The following is a 20,777-nucleotide window of genomic DNA, read 5'->3' on the forward strand; positions in this document are numbered from 1 at the left end:
AAATACCCATGGTGTTTTAAGATTTTGTTAACTTACAGGTCCATAAATCATGCTTTTAAAATTAGACAGTAGGAACCATGAATTGACAAACCCCTCCTCTGCTGTTATTTTTGGAGAATGTTCCATACAGACTGTCAAGTGTCAAAAAGAAATGTATGTATTTGTTGAATTGTGCATTATATTCCAAATCTGTTGAAGCCATCAGTGTTAGGGATGCAGTATAATAAATAAAAACCTAAAATACATACCAAAGTATACAACTGAGGCAAAAAATACTCAAAATTTCACACAGGGACTTTAATTGATCAGTACTTTGCTTCTCAGTTCGAAGGCTGCTTCCTAGTAGGCTGCCACGACATCAAGGTCTGTTAAAGGATCCTTGGAAGGCAGCCTTCCTTTTGTGTCCTTCATTTGGCTTGAAGGAAGCATCAGGTGTATTTTTAATCTCTAATCACCCAGAATCCTTCATTCTAAAAAATGCTTTAAATGCGTTAAATATGGACAAACCCAGGGATTGGGCTGTTTTCACCCAGCCATTTTTTTCCACACAGTTTTGGATTTATTTTTTAGCCAGCAATATAGTTATATAGTAAAAGGCATATTTTTTCTCACCCCAAATAGGGGCAAATTTGTGGGGTATTTTAAGCTGAAACTTGACCAGACCAGAGACTTATATTACATCTTGTGAAAGAGAGCATAATAGGTGCCCTTTAACCCAACCTGCTGGGTTTGTCCATATTTAACCCAACTTGGGTTGTTTTTAACCCAGCGGTTTTTGGAGTGTTTGCACATATTCCAATTCACAAAAAAAGAATTAGTGGAAAATGAATCGGCCCTGACCTTATCCAATTGTATGATGTAATGTAAGACAAAAAAATATTTTGGAGATAAATGCACTGTGTTTTCTTTCGTTTGTTATGAATGTATCACATAATGCTAAACTGTCAGTAATGTAAACCACAAGGAGACCAGAGACTGTTGTCATGTATTGCATTACTAAAAAGTCAGTCAATATAAAGATTATCAACATTTTCCACAATTAATTCAGTATTTTCGTGGTGACTATGGCCACAGAGGTGGAAATATTTATGATGCACATGCTAGACTGTCTCATTTTATCTTTCAATGCTGAGGAGGACTCTAACCTACAAGCCTCAGAAGGACTGGTAGCCTACATGAAGAATGCATACTCACTAAGATGCAACGTTTTAATTGAGAAGTACCCGATTAATAATTTTTTGGACCTGGTGGTTATATGTCAAATAAATTCACTAAATCGAACTAAACTTCCCAGTGCTACATTTCAGGGAACAGGGACATTAAAACGAATCGATTTAATGTTATTACCTAAATTAGGTTAAATGGGCATGTGCATGAATGTTGACCCAGTAACTAGTGGTGTCACATGCTGTAATGCTCACCCTCACTCTCTTCCTCTTAAGATAATCTTTCCTGAGTAGGAATAACACTTGATGACAGTGTTGTTTATCTTTGAAACTATTGTTCTGCCATGAGATCAATTGACAGTAAGTGTACAAGAGAAACATCTGGAAATGTCCAGTTGAAACCCTCACAGAAAAAACTGTAATCTTCCACATGAATGGCTCTGAACATATATTCATATAATCAGCTTTTTGTTGATTTTGAGTTGCACATTGTCTGTATAATCCAGTCGGAAATAGGAAATTCCTTCCCTATCATTTAATTATGACAGCTGACAGACACAATGCTATCTGGTCTTCTCTTCCTTACGTAATGCCTAGTGTCTTTTTACCCTTTCCTTTAAAACACACATGTGGTCTCTTGTGTGAATTCTGATCTGAAAGCATTCTTCTCATTTCTCTCGCACACTGTCACATTTTATCTCCTCTGACACACTATCTCTTTCTGACTGCAACCAGACAACAGAAGTGAAGGTGTAGGAAAGAAAAGCCAGATAAAACTGTTTATTTACTGACAGTAATCCACATTTGGTGCTTTTCACCAAATTGTTCACAGGCTCTATGTCTAGCGATCACATAAATAACAATTTTAAAACCGAGCCACAATAGTTCTTTTATTTACTATTAATAATTAAAGGTGGACAAGACTTCTCCCTGTTGAGAAAATGGCTTAAACCAAAGATGCTTTTTGTGGCCTTACCCAGCTAACAAAAATATGCTCTAAGAACTTTTAGCTAATGTTCAAATTAATTAATAAAAACCTTTTAATTTCTGAATGTTCTCAGAACATTCAAAATGTCCAGTTTTAAAAATGTTTAAAAAACATTTTTCTTGTTTATGTGAACGTTAAGAATTAACATTAATGGAAAATTTTCCAGAAAAAAATGTACCACGAATTATAAATAACACTTTTATGCTAATGTTTTGATAGCATTATGAAAGACCAGATAACTTTGAACTAATGTTCTATTAACATTACTGGAAGAATGTTTGTTCATAAATTTGAGAGAACCTGAATGTTAGCCAAAGTTCTGCTAACATTCTCTGTTAGCTGGATAATCGGTTTAAGATGGTCTTCCAGCCTCTCTAAAACCAACTTCTTTGACCAGCCTGAAATCAGTAATAGAAAATACTATGAACATTTCCATAAAAATAATTAAATAGACTTTATAAATCTCTAAACCATTCAGTCCAATACTGCATCACTTCAAAGTTCACATCTTGTCTTTTTACAGATCCCAGTCCCAATGTGAAACCCAATACTACATAAAATCTGTAATTTCTGTACATAAGGTGTCAGACATTGTAGCAGTTTTACTTCTGTCACATCATGAACAGAAATTGAGAGATGGACATTACCACTGGTCTTATTTTGAAGACATTATTCAGAGCAGTTCAAGGTGTAAAACACAATGGAGTTGTCCAGATTGCTCGTATTGTACTCCTGTGAGGAGCTAGACAGGACTAAGCTTGAGCTTTGTTTGTTTGATGGAGTCATTAAGACGGTCCAGCGGTCGGTCTGTTGAGGAACTCCTGAATCTCTCTGTTCAGCTGCTCGTTGCGTGTGAGAGCTTCATCTCTGCTGCGCTCTGCGTTGCGCAGTAAGATCTCTAATGCGGCTTTGCGGCGTCGCTCTGCCTCTAGTGCTGCCTGCAACTCTGCCACTGTAGCGCTCAGCTCTTTGTTTTTCTGCTGGAGACTAAAGGTACAAACACACAAATAATATACATTTATGCATTGATAATAATAAGAATTGTTGAAAATAAGCATATTGTAATGATTCCTAAAGGATCATGAAACACTGAAGACTGGAGTAATGGCTACTAAAAAAATTTGCTTTTCTCGTACAAGAAAAAAATTACATTTTAAAATATATTAAAGGGTTTGTTCACCCAAAAATGAAAATTCTGTCATTAATTACTCACCCTCATGTCGTTCTTCACCCCTAAGACCTTTGTTCATCTTCGGAACACAAATTAAGCTATTTTTGATATTTGCCAGCAATGTCACTGAACCTCTCAAGATCCAGAAAGGTACTAAAAACATATTTAAAACAGTTCATGTGGGTGCAGTGGTTCAACTTTAATATTATAAAGCGACGAGAATACTTTTTCTGTGCCAAAAAAACAATATGACTTTGACTCATTTTGACAATGACTTCAAAATACTGCTTCACGAAGCTTCGAAGCTTTACAAATTTTTTGTAATCTTTTGGTTTAGAGCGCCAAAGTCACATGATTTCAGTAAACGAGGCTTTTTTACGTCATAAGTGTTTCAAACTTTCAATAGTTCATGTGACTTTGGCAGTTTGATACACGCTCCGAACCATTGATTCAAAACAAATGATTCGTAAAGTTTCAAAGCTTCATGAAGCAGTGTTTTGAAATCGCCCATCACTAGATATTGTTGAATAAAGTCTTTTTTTTTTTTGCCGCACAAAAAGTATTCTTGTCACTTTATAATATGAAGGTTAAACCTCTCTAGTCATATGAATTGTTTTAAATATGTCTTTAGTAGCTTTCTGGGCATTGAAAAAAGGAAATTATCTTGCTGCCAATGTCACTAAGTCTCACTAAGTCATTGGATTTTATCAAAAATATCTTACTTTGTGTTCCAAAGATGAACTAAGGTCTTACGGTTGTGGAACGACACGAGGGTGACATAATTTTCATTTTTGGGTGAACTACTTTGGGTTTAAAAAAGAAAACAGATATTTTAAATTGTAACAATATTTGACAATGTTGCTGCTTTTACTGTATTTTTAGTTAAATAAATGCTGTCTTAAAATACCTTTTTATTTTATATGTTTTATTTATTCTATCTTTTGTATATTTATATGTATTTAATACAGAGATGAGCAACTTTGATCCTGGAGGGCCACTTTCCTGCAGTTTCACTCCAAACGTAATCAAACACATCGGAACAAGCTAATCAATGTTTTATTAGGCTTGGAGCTAAACTAGGACAGTGGCTCTCCAGGACTGAAGTTGCCAATTCCTGATATAATATATAATATTATTTTATTTACAGCAAAAAGTCAACCAAATCACCTCAAACCCTGCCACAACAAGGGTGTTCTGGGTGGTTGCTAGATGATTTCTAGGGAGTACTATGTGGTTGCTAGGTAGTGGGTAACATAGAAAGAGCTCTCCAAGTCTCTGACATTCTGGCCCTAGAAAAAGCTTAGATGTAATGGATTTGATTGTATGGCATGCAAAATTCTATGTGTGAAGGATGTTTGTTCAAATCCCTGACCCTTAGCAAATACTGCTAAATAAGCAAATAATTAACATGGCTATGTATTGTGCCATACCTGTTGATAATGTTTGTTGAGTCTGTGTTTCCAGGCTGTGTTTCATTGCCTTTCTGTAGAGCAAGTGCTGCAGGTGTTGCAGGTGCTGCTGGTTTCTCTCTGCTCAAAGCTGCCATACTCACATTATTTCTCGGCTGAGGTTTGGGCAAGGGCTCTATGCTCTGTGCTTGTGTTTTTGGAGCGTCTATCTGTTTGGCTACAACATTACTACCTGTCTTATACAAGTTTGTGTCCTCTGTGTATGTTTGTCCTTCCACTTTTTCCTGTTCACTTTTCTGCGTTGGAGAAAATGTCACTTTCTGCAGGTCAAGTAACTTAAAGATGTCCTCTGAGAATGTTTTCTCTTCATTCTCATTAAAGCTCTCCTGGAACCTGCTCCAACGTTCCCAACCGGGCTCACGGCTTGTTTTTCCCGCTGCTGGACAGCTCAAGCTGGGTAGAGTTTGTGTCCTCTTTCTGGGGCTGTCAGGCCACGGGTCCGTCGTGGGCGAAAATGCAGAGGAAGGAGAAAGAGGTGTGTCTTCTGATCCCGCTTCAGATGACCACTCATCCCTTTTCGGTTCCTCAGGTGTGTCAACTTCCTCTTCCTCAGGAGATTCAGACAGAGAGGACGCCTCACACTTTGAGAAAAGAGTGGTATGATCAGTTAAAAGGTGCTGGTGTGAAAGTAACACCTTCAAAAAGGTGTAACCTTGAAGAACAGTAGATGTTTTCATAAATATGACTACACTGTCAACCTCATGCCTACAAACAAAAATGTTTCCAGCAACTTTGATGGCTTTTGTTTTATGTATTTTGATTTATTTTTAAAATAAATTACAATATAATATAACATCTAAATGCTTAAATTTATGAAGAAAATGTAAAATAATTGTAACAAAGAGCAATTTCTAGCTGAATAATTGATTTATTTTTTAAATGATGAAGTTCCCTGATAATTCAAAGCATAAAGACAATTTTATATTTAGAACTTTTATACACTACTGTTTGAGGCAAGTAAGAAATCAAAATTTTCATTCAGCAATTTAAGCAACAGTAAAGAAATTTATTAAATTTATTATATATTATAATATTACAAAAGATTTCTATTTCACATAAATGCTGTTCTTCCTAATCATCAAAAAAGAAAAAAAGAGTTTACACAAGAATAATCCTTGAGCACTGAAACAGCACATTAGAATGATTTCTGAGGATCAAGTGACACAGAAGACTGGAGTAATGGCGGCTGAAAATTCAGCTTTGCCCTCACAGGAATAAATTACATTTTAAAATATATGAAAGAAAAAAAAAACTATATTATTGTTATTACTGTATTTTGAACAACTGAATGCAGCCTTAGTGAGAATAAGAGTGACTTCTTTCAAAACCATACAGTTGCAATCAAAAATATTCAATACCCTTAACCTGCAAGACATTTTTCTGCTGAGAACAAAATTTCATGAAAACAATTCATCAAGGGCATCAGTAAACTATTATACAAAGTTTATTAATACACATTTGAGTGATTCTGAGAATTTGAAGTTGATGAAAAATGAAAAAAACATAAGTGTACATAATTGTTCAAGTCAAGAACATTCACGACTTATCCCTGAACCAAGCTTAAGTAGATTTGGATATATACTTTATGACAGCTGTCCTGCAGGAAAGTCCATTGATCATCAAGCTTCAGTCTCTACCCCAAACGCATCACCATCTTTGCCAAAATGGCTTGATACTTCTAAGAATTCATAAATTCAGGATGTCCAGTCAAGATTTCTACTTCCTCCAACAGCAAAGATCCCCCATAACAAGACTGGACCACTTCCATGTTTGACTATAGAGATGGTGCTCTTCTGCTCATAAGCTTTGCAGCTTTGCCAAATGCCACTCTTGACCAAGAAGAGCATAAAAGACTGACTAATATGCTTAATTTCGTTTGGATATACCTGTGGAAGAATGTTTTTAATGGAGGGATGTGAACAAAATGGAACTTTTTGGACCCATGAATCAGCAGTACGTCTGGTGCAAAAAAGCCAAAAAAGCTTATGAGCAGAAGAGCACCAACTCCATGGTCAAACATGGTCCGGTCTTGTTATGGGGATTCTTTGCTGTTGCAGGAAGTAGAAATCTTGACTGTATGAAGGACATCATGAATTCTTTGAAGTATCAAGCCATTTTGGCAAAGATGGTGATGCCTTCAGTGCAGAGTCTGAAGCTTGATGATCAATGGACTTTCCTGCAGGACAGCCGTCCCAAAGTATACATCCAAATCTACTTAAGCTTGGTTCAGGGAAAAGTCGTGAATGTTCCTAAGTGGCCTGTACAGGCTTCAGATTTAAATCTCATTGAAAATATTTGGTGGAATTTGTAGAAAGCAGTGGTAACATGGAAACCAAAGACTATCAGTGAACGGAAGCTTTTTCAAGCGAGGAATGGGCCAAGATTGCAGTAGAGAGGTGACAGAAGCTTCTAAACACTTACAGGCAGCGTTTATTAAAGGTTATAAAGAATAAAAGATTCTGCACAAAACTTGACTTTTGGGGGTTGAATAATTTTGTGCACGTAGGTTTAGAGCCAGTTTGATTTTTTCATTTTTCATCAACTTTACATTCTCAGAATCATTCAAATGTATATTAATTTCATGCTGTATAGTAGTTTACTGATGCCTTTGATTAATTGTTTTCATAAAATTTTGTTTTCAGCAGAAACATGTCTTGCAGGTTAAAGGGGTTGAATAATTTTGATTGCAACTGTAAAAAAAAACAAAAACAAAAAAAAAACCCACAGACCCCTTTTTGAACGCTAATGCATATTTAAAATTGTCCATGATTTATGAATTTTCCAGCCCTACAAATTCAAATTTTGAAATTCCTTGATATTTCTAAGTTTTCCATGTACCTATGGATGCTGTTAAATAATGTGATCAGTACCTCTGCAGACTCCCAGCCCACAAAACTGCGAGGGTTACTGGTCTTCTTGCTCTTGTTTTTCTTGCTGGGAAGAGGAGACGGTAGCCTATCTTTGGAGGGTGGGAAAAGCAGCTCATGGTGTCTGATCATAACCGTCATTACCTTCTGTATCATGGGAGTTCCTGTGTATGTGTGCGAGAGGTGAGAACGCTAATTGTTACATCTGCAATGTGTTAACCAACAACACCATACATGGTATCTTAATCTTACTCAGTGCAGTTCAGGTTAAATACCCTGTGAACAAACAATGCATTTCCAGTGCTAACATATCTCTTGTTGAAACAAATGACTTTTTAGGCAATAGCCTTTCGTTTAAAACATATCACACAACAGCATATAAAAAAGTAGTGCAGAAAAAGTATAATGCTAGCATGCTATTCTGAATTCAGCCTATGATGTGCTTCTGGGTGGCAGGTGGTTTTAGGAACTGGGACATTCTCATTCTAAAGAACTGTTTATTGGACAGAAATACTAAATTGGAGCAAGAATTGGTCAGTTTTTTTATTTTTTATTTTTTTTTAAATAAATCAAATATACATATTTAGCAGATTTACAATATTAAAACTGTATGCTATATATTGCATAATATATTGTAATTGTATAATATATTAAATATATATTTGAGTATTTGATTTCCTCAGGGGTTATTTTAAAAACAATATACTTTAAGTAAAACATCTTAAGATGATAACTGACCCTTCATCATACTGATGGCGTCCTCCACTTGCGGTTTGAACAGGTTCACTCCCATCACTGTTGCCAGATTCTCAACACTCATCTTATTCACCTTTGAGTTTTGTTGGACCTCAAAAAGGAATCTGCATTAACAGATATAGATATATATCAGCATTTGACAGCTTTTTGCTGTTATCAGTGTCTGATCTGTTCTCACACTCTTATTGTGACTCATACAGTACCTGCAGACGTAACTAAGGAGGTTGTAGTTCACTTTTGGCAGAAGGCTGATTTGTTTCTCCAGCTTTTCTTTGCCCTGAAATTGGTCAGATTGCAGTCAGTCAAAGAATCATTACTCATCTGATATACTGTCTTTGTGAATGTGGTTCTCACAAGTGCAGTGGCGGCATCCAGCATCAGAGTGCTGTCAAGGAAGTCCTGATACTGACTCCATGGCACAACAGGTTCAGGAAGCTCTCTGAGGTACAACTTGAGTAAGGACCCCACCGTGTGGACATCAGTGTCACTGCAGGGAGTTGGTATAAACAAAGTTTGACATTCAGTCTTTACAATCTTCTAATCTTGTCTTCAGTCAGAAAAGATGTTCATGCTATAGAAAGTGATTACAGTTGTTTGTCAAATGTATATGTGCGTGTGTTGAATGGCAAGATCTATGTTAGTCAGGACAGGATGTGGCTCAGCCGCAGATCATCGATGTGTGCCATGTTCCTCTGAAATACTGTATCTTTCTCTATCTCTCATGCTTTTGCACGTTCTCTCTCTCTCTCTCTCTCTCTCTCTCTCTCTCTCTCTCTCCTTTCTCTCTAGTTCAAACTTTCTGGGTCAAACCCTTTACCTATGCTACTTCCTCAAAAAGACTGTGAAGACTATAGCGCTCTGTTTCACCATAAATGGTCATGCAGAGTGTGGTTATCCACATAAAAGCCCCATTTGCAAGCGTACTTTAAAGAACATTGCAAAAATAGAAGTCTGGAAACCAATGGTCCTCTGACACAGGTACAAAAGATTATGGTTATTTCTCGATTGTTGGACATTTATTTAGTTATTGTTTTTTAATGAAATTTTCATCAAACACAGCAGAAAGGGGGTATGTTATTACAAATAAAATAAATAATTATACTTTTCTTATTTTGACACACCAAGTTAGGGGTCAGTAATTTTTTATATATATATATATATATATATATATATATATATATATATATATATATATATATATATATATATATATATATATATATATAATAATAATAATTAATCCGTTTATTCAGCAAGGACCCATAGAATTGATCAAAAGGTAAAGTCATTTGTAATTTTACAACAAATTCCTATTTCAAATAAATGCTGCTCTCTAGCACTTCTTAAAAAATATTAAGCAGCACAACTGTTTTTTTTTTTATTATTATTATTTTTTTTATATATTTATAATAATAAGAAATGTTTCTTGTGCACCAGATCAGCAAATTAGAATGATTTTTGAAGGATCACTGAAGACTCGAGAAATGGCTGCTGAAAGTTCAGCTTCACAGGAATTAATTCCATTTTAAAATATATAAAAATAGAAAACTGTTCTTTTAAATTGTAATAGTATTTCACAGTTTTATTGTATTTGTGATCAAATAAACGCAGGCTTGGTGAGCATAAGATACTTCTTTCAAAAACATTAAAAAAATTTACTGACCCCAAATGTTTGAAAGGTAGTGTACCATGGTAACATCATTCTTTGATAATATTCTTTGAAATGCCACAGTACATGAAAACAGTAATTATTCAGTAAAATGATATAGAAGGACACCGGCTTCCATTAGGCCTACACTGAGGGGCTGCATGAAAATAATATTTTTTAAATAATTATTTTAATATATGGAAGTTTACAGCAGTGACAGTCGCATTCTATAACAGAACTCACTCCAGTGAGTTTTCAGGACTTACAACCTCACCTCGACAAAGCGCTGCTGTGTAAACAAACTAGAAAAAACTAGACAACTAGTTTTCTGTAACATTATACAGTGTGAGAGAGCCACTCTTTTCTGAATGGTTAATTTCACAAATGAACATGTGCATCAACTTTTGTCATTTCAAATGTGATTAGACTTAACAATTTTATTTACGTCGCCATCTTTGATATTACTTTAGTCATTGTCAGTATGATTACAGTTGATAGATTCCATTTCACGTTCATACATACAACATTCGAGATGCTATTTTGAGCTGCTGTGTGAACAGGATGATTTTGCTGACATTACAAGGACTTTTTTAACTAGAAAAACAAGGAAACAGTGTTTCTTAAGTTATGTAATTTGAAATTATTCATACTAGTGTACAAATTGAAATGTCCATTGACTTAGTGACATTGTTATTTGGGGTAGGGGGGCTTACTGTAATGCTGTAGCCCAGGGGACTCTGGTTATCTTCAGGCACCTCTGGGTTTATATATCACTGTTACCATTGCATACGATTACTGGACTATGCTACCATCATAATATTTTTTTGTAAACATATGCTTTATTCAGATCAGTTTTTTACACCATCCCTGAGCCATTTCACACAGATCTAGGCATGTGAAACTTTACCTGGGGAAAGAGGGTCTCTCTCCTGCGTCAAAGGCCTCTCTGAACTGCTTGACCTGGTTGTCCTGTCCTGGCAGGCGAAAGATGCCCTCCTCATTCAGACCATGCTCTCTGATGAATTCAGCACACTTCTCCACCAGGATGGGCACCAGACGAGGCCCAAATTTCTTCTCATACACCATGATGTCTGGAAGGCTCTTTCCAAATACTGTGAAAAGAGAAATATAACAGTTTTATTGCATAGCAGTTGCAGTCAATGGATTTACACCCTTTGGACATTAGATATTAGACAAACAGCCAAGTTATGCTAAACAAGAGGCTATTGATTATATATATAACATATTGTAGATTACTCATTTTAGGTAATGTATCCTGACTACTTTTATTCTATTTGTTACTCTATACTATTTTTTATTACTTACTTGTTTATCACTTAGATTTGAATGTGATTATTGTGTATCATACTGATATATTTAAAGAGAGAGAGAAGAAGAAAGAGAAAGAAAATAATTTCCATTCTTTGTTGTCAACAACATGAAATGCCTTAAGCATTACATTATCCCAGGGTTTCCCAAACTGGAGTTAATGAAATGATTAATAGAATTAATACATTTTTGAAAATAAAAACAAGCAAATTAAAAAGAGCGCACACTAAAAATATTAATATTTTATGTTTACCTGCACATCAGTGTGACCATTATCATGCATCAGAGAGCTGTCAACATGCAAATGTGTTGTTAAAATATTGAGGATTAAAGGTACAATATGTAAAATTTTTGCAGTAAAATATCCAAAAACCACTAGGCTAGTGTTATATATTTTGTCCAGCTGATTACAAACAATATCTCTAATGTTTTCAACTACTTGTAAATCATGAGAAAATTCCCATTCTAAACAGTGACACGGGGCAGTGCAGTCGCCTGTCAATGATGTCAGTTCCCTTTGTTACCGCCTTTACTGATGTAGAAACCACATGACAACAGTGTCGTGGACAAATGCGGAAGTAGTGTCTAGCGTCCAGCAAACCACTAGCTTGCTTCAAGCAGTTCCTTATTTACTTCTTGCACGTTTTATGGTGGATTGTGTTACTTATTTATGGAACATAATTACTGTTTACCATCTGCCGCTGGTTCTGTCGACAAGGACAGCTCCCGTAAACTCATGACCGGAAAAGCGGAAGCGGCGCCGGCGGCTGTGTCATAATAAAAGTCCCGCTGCTCGTGAGGCGTGTGTTGATCAAGCGCTCCAGCTCCTCGTTCAGCTCCCGCAACACTCGGTCCTGCTCTGCTTCATACTACAGTAACGTTAATAATCACATCCACGAACATGAGTTCTTCCAGACTCCAATCCCTATTCTTTTGCACCGTCCATTGAGATGGAGACCACATGTCCCAAGTTTCCGCTCTAAAACTTGGCGTCATCAAACTACGCCTTTGTTTTGAATAGGCTTCTAGCGACCTCTAGCGGAAAAAAATATCACAAATTGTACCTTTAAGTTTAAAATATCAGGGGTCGCGCACATTGATTGATTTTGCTGAATTAGAAACAAAAAGTCCACCTCACTGCAAAAGTGAATTTTGGTGGAATTTTTATAATTAGAAACGTTTTTCCAATGTAGAAAACTTAAGAAGAAGAATGTTCAAAAAATATAAAACAGGGATCTCCAAGTAAATATTTTAGGGAGTTTTAAAGGGGGTTTCACAGCAGTAAACTGTGTTCCAAATGATTATGCAACATTCAGATTTTAGTTTTTCAAAGAAAGTGTTTGTTTGTTTGTTTGTTTGTTTGTTTGATTGATTGATTGATTGATTGATTGATTGATTGTCATAGATAACTGGCAGCAATCTCAGACAGGTTTGTTAAATAGTTTGCCAGGTCTTCTTAGGTAAATGGACAACCTATACTTAAAAAGGTTGTTCCACATTATTAAGCAAGTCACAGTTCTCATGTAATATGGGGAGGAAGAAAGATCTTTCTGATGATGTAAAGCATGAAATGGTGCAATATTCTGCAAAATGTATGAAAACAACTATTTTGCGAAAACTGAATGGAGATTATCAAACTATCATAAGGTTTGCGAGTGATTTAGAGCACAGCAGAACATTTCTGTCAAACATGTTGTATTAAAAGGATAGCTATAAAAAAGCCAGTGTTGAGCAGCAAACAGGTATTTGAAGCTGCTGGTGTCTCTGGAGTCTCAAGAACCTCTCAGTGCAGGCTGGCACTTGTGCATAAGGTTGCATTTCTCTAACCAAATCTCACAAAGAGAAACATTTACAGTGGGTGTAGAAATACATTTTCACACAGTTTTATTGCTGTGGTGATTTTTGCAGCATGGGATAGTGCCTTCTGAAATAAAAGGATTTTCATTCAGGACAATGCACTATCCCATGCTGCAAAAATCTATCTTTCTTTTCATGGTCAGTTATAAACTCCACATAAAGGAAACTGAGTAAAATTGCAAAAAGGAAAAAGAAGTAAAAATGTGGTAAGAATTAGGGAGAATCTATTAATTATAATTTAATGTCATTGCTGGAATGAAATGTAATCCAAGTAACTGTAATGTGATTATGAGCATTTTAAAATATAATCTAATCTAATTACAAGATCTAAATCTTTGGAATCTGATTAATCTATATTACATGTAATCTGTTACTACCCAGCACTGTACAGTATAAATGGGTGGACTGTCTCTGCCTTGTACAGTCTCCGTTTGCAAGATTTGGGTTTAGTTTTATTTAGTAAACACTTCATCCAAAGTGACTAATGTGTATTTTTACTAGAACTTACTATAGGGACAGTCCGTCTGGAACAACCTAAAGATGCTAAAAATACACATTGCAGTAATATCTTAAGGGTTTTTCAGGGTTGAAACTTTTAACCACTAGTTTACACCATCATGCGCTCAGAGAAGTGTCCATAAAAATAGGGCCCAATGTACTAGGTTAATATGAAGGAATTTTCTATATTGAAGAAAATACAGAAAAAAAACGAAAAAAAAAAAAAAATGTAACAGATAATGTCCTGGCAGCAAATGAAAAGGAATCTTTTCCATTCTTACACAATTTTTTTGAAATGAGGAAATGAGTGTATATTAGAAACTTCTTAATGTATCATAAACCAAATGCACAAATATTTATGGTTTATATATTTTTTTTATGACAAACAATAGATACCTCCGTTGGACCGTGATCCAATGGCCTTACGGATGGAGCGCACCCACTCTTCCATCTCGCTCTGACTGGTCGCCATGAGAACATATGTTTCTCGCTCCCGATCTGTACTGCTACCTGCGGCATCAGGGACACAACAACTGTACAATATTGCCTTCCAACATACACTCCTGGGGCAAACCAAGAACAGCTAAATATATAGTGGTCTTTTAATGGTCTTAACCAATTTAATCATAAATCACTGGTCAGGAAATTTGCAAGAATTGCACACATATACTGTAGATAATGTACTTTAGCATGGAATAGCTTACCCTTTGTTTTCTTTAAATTTTTAAGCCATGTGGGTAAACTTGCAGACAGCTTTTTACAGGAAGAAGAGGCAGTGTTGTTCCACTCAATGTTGATGGATTGAGTAGTTGAAAAATGTCTCCCAGTTAGTTTGAGTTTAATATGAGACAACGGGTTCAAATTTGGACTCTGACCAGGCCAAAACATTAACCTGATGGACTTGTTCTCAGCATTAAATGACTTTTCACAGTGAAGCAACTCATCAATACCATGCAGCAGCTAAAACGGCAATGACACCTCTTCCTCCAAGCTTCGCTGTGCTAGAGATGCATTTATTATTATGTTTCTGAAAACACCGTTTTTTGAAAACACCGCTCTAGAGCATCACAATGCAACCTCTGTTTCATTGTGATTCATCACTCCACACGCAACTTCCTATATTCTGCCAAAAATTTAATTCCGTCTCTGATGATTTTCTAAGACAGCAATGGCTTTTTAAGTAGTGCATTTGCTTTAATTTTGCTCATTTCCTGACCAATCATTTGTGGTTAAGACAATTAAAAGATTAGTGTTCAGCCATTAGTAAGTGTTAGTTAATGTTTAGCAATAGTATCTCATGAGATCTTATACACTGCAAACAACTAGCTAACAGGATAACAGGTAAATAGATAAATAGATAGACAGAGAACAGGTCTGTGACACACAGTCCTACAGAAGTTTAAAAAAAAACTCACTTGGGATAATCTCAAACAGGAATTTATCATCTGCATTTGATGGCAGCTCATTAACTTGGCATGAGAACAAAGGTATGGTTCCCTGAGATCAAATGAGACAAGAGGGAATAGTTACAGTTATGTGGTAAATAAATATCATAAATAAATGTAATGATAAATGTAAATAAACAATTATGTTATTTGTCTTGAATATCAATATTAGCAAAATTTTGATGACAAAGTGAGACTCAAATGTTTAAGATCAAGAAATCAAGATATAATTTAAACCTAATTTTTCAATTCAACTTTTTATTCAAATGGTTTTGAATAAATGATTAGTTTTACTTAGTTATTTGGCTGACAGAAATGGCACTGTATAATTAAAACCTCAGAAACAAAGAGATAAAAATATGTAGACAGCAAAAAATAAATTATGCATTAAAAAAAAAAATATATATTAATAAAAAAAATACACTGTTTTCCTACCTGGACAGCACTCTCTCTGTCATCTTTATGATATGTGAGAACATTTCCTCTCAGCACAAAGAAGCGCAGCTGCCAGTTCTTCACGATGGATCTCTGCTTCTTCAGCCAGCCTGTTTTCAGAGGTTTCTCCATGGATCTCTTTAAACCAGTGTGAGTGGATCCAGGGCTCCCTTCACCTGGCATAACACTCTTGGAGCGAGCTGAGTGGAAACCGATAACAGCAGAGAATAAAACAGGAGCACGCAGAGGAGTCCAAGACTTGCAGACGGTGAAATCACCTTTTGCTGAAGTATTTAGTGAATCTATTTTTATATCATGAAAACACCATAGTGTGGTGATGTCAGTGGTAACTGCCTGAACACAGCAGCTTCCTGCATGACAAACATTTGCAGATTGGCTGTGATTGTCCTAGTGCTGAAGAAAATATCCTGCTTTGACTCTAGGACCGTCACAAATGAAAAGGACAGCTCTGCCTGGAACAATGCACTTTCGAAGTTACTGTGCAATAGATTGTTCACTGGGTCAAAAGGGTATTATTGGATTTTGACTCTTTCCCACATGGGTTTTGAGAACTGAAACATAAAGTGGAACATTTTATTGTTCAGAGATTGCATTGTATGCCTTGAGAGACCTAATGAAGTTCTCAGTTATGTTTCACTCAAGAATCAATCTTGTCTTAGATGTATCTGCTAACATTTTAGGAGAAATAAAAATGATGCGGGTACACTCTAAAAAATGCTGGGTTATAAACAACCCAAGTTGGGTTGAAAATGGACAAACCCAGCGATTGGGTTGTTTTAACCCAGCGGTTGGGTTAAATGTTTGCCCAACCTGCTGGGTAGTTTTATTTAAACCAACTATTGTTTTAAAATTGCTATATGGCTAGCTTAAAATGAACCCAAAATAGTTGGGAAATTAAAAACCAGATGCAATTAGAGACAACAATAATAGACAAAAGGTGAATGTTTATTAATAAGCTTTAATATTTTATTAATATAAATTTAAAAGTTTAATAGTTTATTAATATAAATGTATTCATCATCAATTTAATAAATGTTTATTGTTTAATAATTTTTCATTGAACATTAATAAATGTTCATTTCCAACATACTTTGGGTTAATTTTAATTAAGCAATACAGTAATTTTTAAACAATAGTTGAGTTAAATAAAACTACCCAGCAGGTTGGGCAAACATTTGACTCTACCGCTGGGTTAAAACAACCCAATTGCTGGGTTTGTCCATTTTCAACCCAACTTGGGTTGTTTTTAACCCAGCATTTTTTTTAGAGTGTAAGAGTACAGAGAGTTAAGATATAGCTCAGAAAGTTTGGTTTTGAAAACCCTACTGAAATAAATGGTTTGCTGGTTTCCCAGCCTTGGTCAAACTGATCTGTTGGCTTTTAGAGCGGTTTTGGACACTTTTCTACTGGTCAAGCTTGGAGGCCAGATGGCTGCAAAGCCAAACCAGCCAAAACCAGCTTAAATCAGTGAACACTCCAGCAGGAGAATATTTGAGTTTTTCTTAAATATTAGACTTTGAATGCAGACTTAATTGCAAGCATCTTTGTAAACTTGAGAATAGTGTGAAACATGTTCAACTAAGACACTAAAGACATCTCATTTTTGATTTTTCTTTATGACGGGATAGCCCATAGCAAAAGGAGGGTCTGGTAGACCCATTTGATTGAGAGATAAGAAAAAATAAGAAAATGATGCAAGCATTTTCATCATAGTGAAAGCTGCTTGTTGAAGCCACCAAACACCCGACTTCATGTGAGTCTCTTTGATAAGAAAGCATGTACAATAAATACATCTCTAGATAGCAATCAATCAGCCATTATCTAATTGACAAGAGATGGTGTCACAGTGATTTGAGCAGCTTGGAACTTTTGTAGTCAAATTCGCTATAACCCATGGAGATCAGAGGAAAGGGCAGAAGAGAGAGAACTAAGATAAACAGGAAGTTACAAGCTCATCAGCTACAGGAAGTAGGGTTTTTGAAAGATCCCCACCTAACGTTAGTTTCTTTGGTCTATTTAGAGAAGATCTTGCCTGATGGTGAGCACGGACCACTGTTCTCTCTCCTGGACCACAGGCCCACACACATTGACCTCACCCATTTGTATGACACACGCTGGGATCAGGGGAGCTTTTATGGTGGGAAAGGAAAGCGTGTAGGTTGAAACTCCCCATGAATTACCAAGGAGATCATAGCAGAGATGCAAGAAGCTGTTTGCGTCAGGCTGAGCTGTTCTGCGTCAGGCCTTAAGTCAGTGTGTGACATTAGTGAAAAGGGAATGTTGATCATTCACATTCAGCAGCTCTGCAGATGCTAAAATTTTCTATTGTCTTTGGATGCATAATATTTGTTTAATGAATGCAACCGTAACAGTCTAGCAGCTAAAATCAACATTAAATTAAAACACAATCATTAAATAATGATTCATCAGGGCATGTTATTCCAAAAAAGAAAATATAATTTTTCATTAAAAGATCTTACTCCACCCCTGAAACAACTTTCCTTTTCATCTGACATCACTGTCCTCTTTTTTTCCCCCTTCTACAAATTTCTGATGGATAAAGTCAAGTCCTGCCTTATTTTATTTACTTTTCTTTTTCATTAAATGCTGTGTTTCACTAATACATTGTTTTATAGAAGTACAGAAGTAAAATGGGTTGCAAATACAGATTCTGGCTGATATAAAAGGCTGATAATTATTTTGCAATTATTAAGCATGCTATGGCTGGTAACTGCACTCTTAAAAAATGCTGGGTTAAAAACAACTCAAGTTGGGTTGAAAATGGACAAACCCAGCAGTTGGGTTAAATGTTTGCTCAACCTGCCGGGTAGTTTTATTTAAACCAACTATTATTTAAAAATTGCCAAAATAGTTGGGAAATTAAAAACCAGATGCAATTAGAGACAATAATAATAGACAAAAGGTGAATGTTTATTAATAAGCTTTAATTTTGTATTAATATAAATTTAAAAGTTTAATAGTTTATTAATATACATTTATTAATAAGCAATTTAATAAATGTTTATTGTTTAACAATTATTCACTGAACATTAATAAATGTTCATTTCCAACATACTTTGGGTTAATTTTAATTAAGCAATACAGTAATTTTTAAACAATAGTTGAGTTAAATAAAACTACCCAGCAGGTTGAGCAAACATTTAACCCTACCGCTGCAACAACCCAATTGCTGGGTTTGTCCATTTTCAACCCAACTTGGGTTGTTTTTAACCCAGCATTTTTTAGAGTGTGATAAATGGCTTATAACACATTTCTAAATAGGTAAAAAAAAAAAAAAATTAATATTAAATAAATAAATATTAAAACAGTCAAAAATATTTATGTTATGGCTGGTAACTGATAAATTGTAAATAACATTAAAAATTGTAAATATTAAAACAAAAAAATCAACATAAATATTAAAACAGTAAAAAAAAATCATTTAAAATGCTACAATTGAATTTAGGCATTACAGAATTAGAATTATAACTAATTAATATTTTTTTATGTTATATGGGAAACGAGCATGTGATTAAATATCTAACAACAATATGGTACAAATACATTGTGAACACTTTTTCTTGACTTTTCTTGAAAAAATTAGGCTGTACTATAAAATGCTTAAAACATGTCTGCTAAAGAAACTGAAACTCTCGCTCTCATAAATTGGAATAGATTTCCATACAACGCCTGTGTCCTGCAGAGAGAATGTTAACCCATGACCTTGTAATGGGCTGGGCAATAGATAATTGTCTTGCATCTAATAGCATGCTGACATTTTGAGCTAAGAATGAACATGTTTCTCAGACAAAAGTGAGTGTTGCAGCATCTTCCTGCCTGCAGCATATGAAGATTAAACACAGAGGAAATCACAAATGCTTTGCATCTCCACCAGACAGGGCACTTTGAGACCAGAAACACCACGAGTAACCACAAACAACCATAAAACTGCCTAATTTTATATTCGATCACTCAATAGAGCTGGTGGAAGACATGCTTTAACTCTTAGCAAGTGATTTTAAACAGCCAGGAGATTAATGAGAACATTTAGTCAAATTAGCAAAGTGGTAAAGTTAGTAAAGAAAGTAATAGAAACAATCTTACATACAAACAACAAATCAAAAGACATGTCAGGGATTCAGCTGAATTACAAGGAAACACATTCGTGTAGCAGATTAGAAGTATTTAAGTGAAATATATAGCCTCAGGGTGAACTTTCAACAAACGCTACGCCACCATATCTATGATTTACAGATATTATAAAATCCCTCCTCTAAATTAATCTTAACACATTTGGCCATCACTACCCAGTCAATTACATTTCCCATCAAATAAAAGTCACACATTACATGAGCCAGTGTAGATCAAACCTTTAGTTCGTAGTGACAGGAGGCCTGTTGTGTCACTTGAATTCAAAGGAGCACACAGAAACCTACCCACCTAAGCCAAGTGAAATTCCTAAAACACGGAAAAGACTTTGACCTTTGACCACACGCATAAACGCAAAGTGTCACTCACCTATCTTGGCAGTTTCAGCTCTGAAGGTGCTGAAGTCCCAATTGCGAGGTAGTCTCAGAGACATTTCTTCAATTTTAGACAAAAGGTTACACACACAGAGACACACTCACACACATTCTCTCATTCACACGCACACACACAAACAAACAAAACACAAAACACACAGTGAATTCTAAGAGTACATTCTTTCCAGTCAGCCCCTATTCTTCTCTTTACTTCCTCCTTCCTCTGCTGATCTGATTCTTCTTCTTTTTTTTTACACTTCCAAACACGTTGAATCTTGCCCCTCTGCTTGCCTGCAGATTTGTGTAACCAAACTAAGTTATTTTGAAGTTATTACATTCAGCATGCCTGTCAGACTGTACAGAAATAACAAAGCAGCACTGTCATCATACCCAGTTTTCATGCATTGAGGAAGTGAGTGGCAAACTGAAGAGAACCACAGAAAAATAACAAGATGTGATGAATTTTCACACAGGCGAACATGCAGGCTACAACTGTGCAGGATGTACCTCATTCAATGGGGCCACCTTCATCTCAGATATTTGTCATCATTCTCTTTGAGAGATGCAACGTGCAGATCTTCTGAAAGTATTTTAACATCTAAAA

At 35.5% G+C, this 20,777-nt stretch overlaps 1 protein-coding gene across 3 annotated transcripts; it reads right to left on the reverse strand.

The window, feature by feature from the left end:
• Nucleotides 1–1,938: 1,938 nt before the first annotated feature.
• Nucleotides 1,939–20,584, reverse strand: arhgap25 (Rho GTPase activating protein 25). Of its 3 annotated transcripts, none has more exons than XM_067406444.1 (11): nt 20,169–20,584; nt 15,630–15,829; nt 15,165–15,246; nt 14,146–14,259; nt 10,973–11,177; nt 8,772–8,904; nt 8,621–8,694; nt 8,400–8,521; nt 7,665–7,825; nt 4,756–5,375; nt 1,939–3,141 (listed from the first exon to the last, which is right to left on the reverse strand). In XM_067406444.1, the coding sequence occupies exons 1-11, from the start codon at nt 20,230–20,232 to the stop codon at nt 2,940–2,942; spliced, it is 1,977 nt and encodes a 658-aa protein (XP_067262545.1). In that variant the 5' UTR covers nt 20,233–20,584; the 3' UTR covers nt 1,939–2,939. The 3 variants fall into 3 exon arrangements, with proteins under 3 accessions (XP_067262545.1, XP_067262547.1, XP_067262546.1); XM_067406446.1 differs by lacking the exon at nt 20,169–20,584 and adding an exon at nt 20,021–20,041; XM_067406445.1 differs by lacking the exon at nt 20,169–20,584 and adding an exon at nt 15,908–16,240.
• Between the last annotated feature and the right edge of the window lie 193 nt (nt 20,585–20,777).

The sequence above is a fragment of the Chanodichthys erythropterus genome, chromosome 13 (genome assembly GCF_024489055.1).
Source record: "Chanodichthys erythropterus isolate Z2021 chromosome 13, ASM2448905v1, whole genome shotgun sequence".
Taxonomy (NCBI): domain Eukaryota; kingdom Metazoa; phylum Chordata; class Actinopteri; order Cypriniformes; family Xenocyprididae; genus Chanodichthys; species Chanodichthys erythropterus.

Bases quoted from the DNA above. Each gene is read 5' to 3' on its own strand.
- arhgap25 (XM_067406444.1), bottom strand. From the start codon at position 20,232: ATGTCTCTGAGACTACCTCGCAATTGGGACTTCAGCACCTTCAGAGCT. The intron at 15,247-15,629 runs GTAGGAAAACAG...ATTTGATCTCAG, and splicing joins ACAGAGAGAGTGCTGTCCAG to GGAACCATACCTTTGTTCTC. The intron at 8,905-10,972 runs GTAAAGTTTCAC...AACTCCCTGCAG, and splicing joins GAGAGACCCTCTTTCCCCAG to TGACACTGATGTCCACACGG.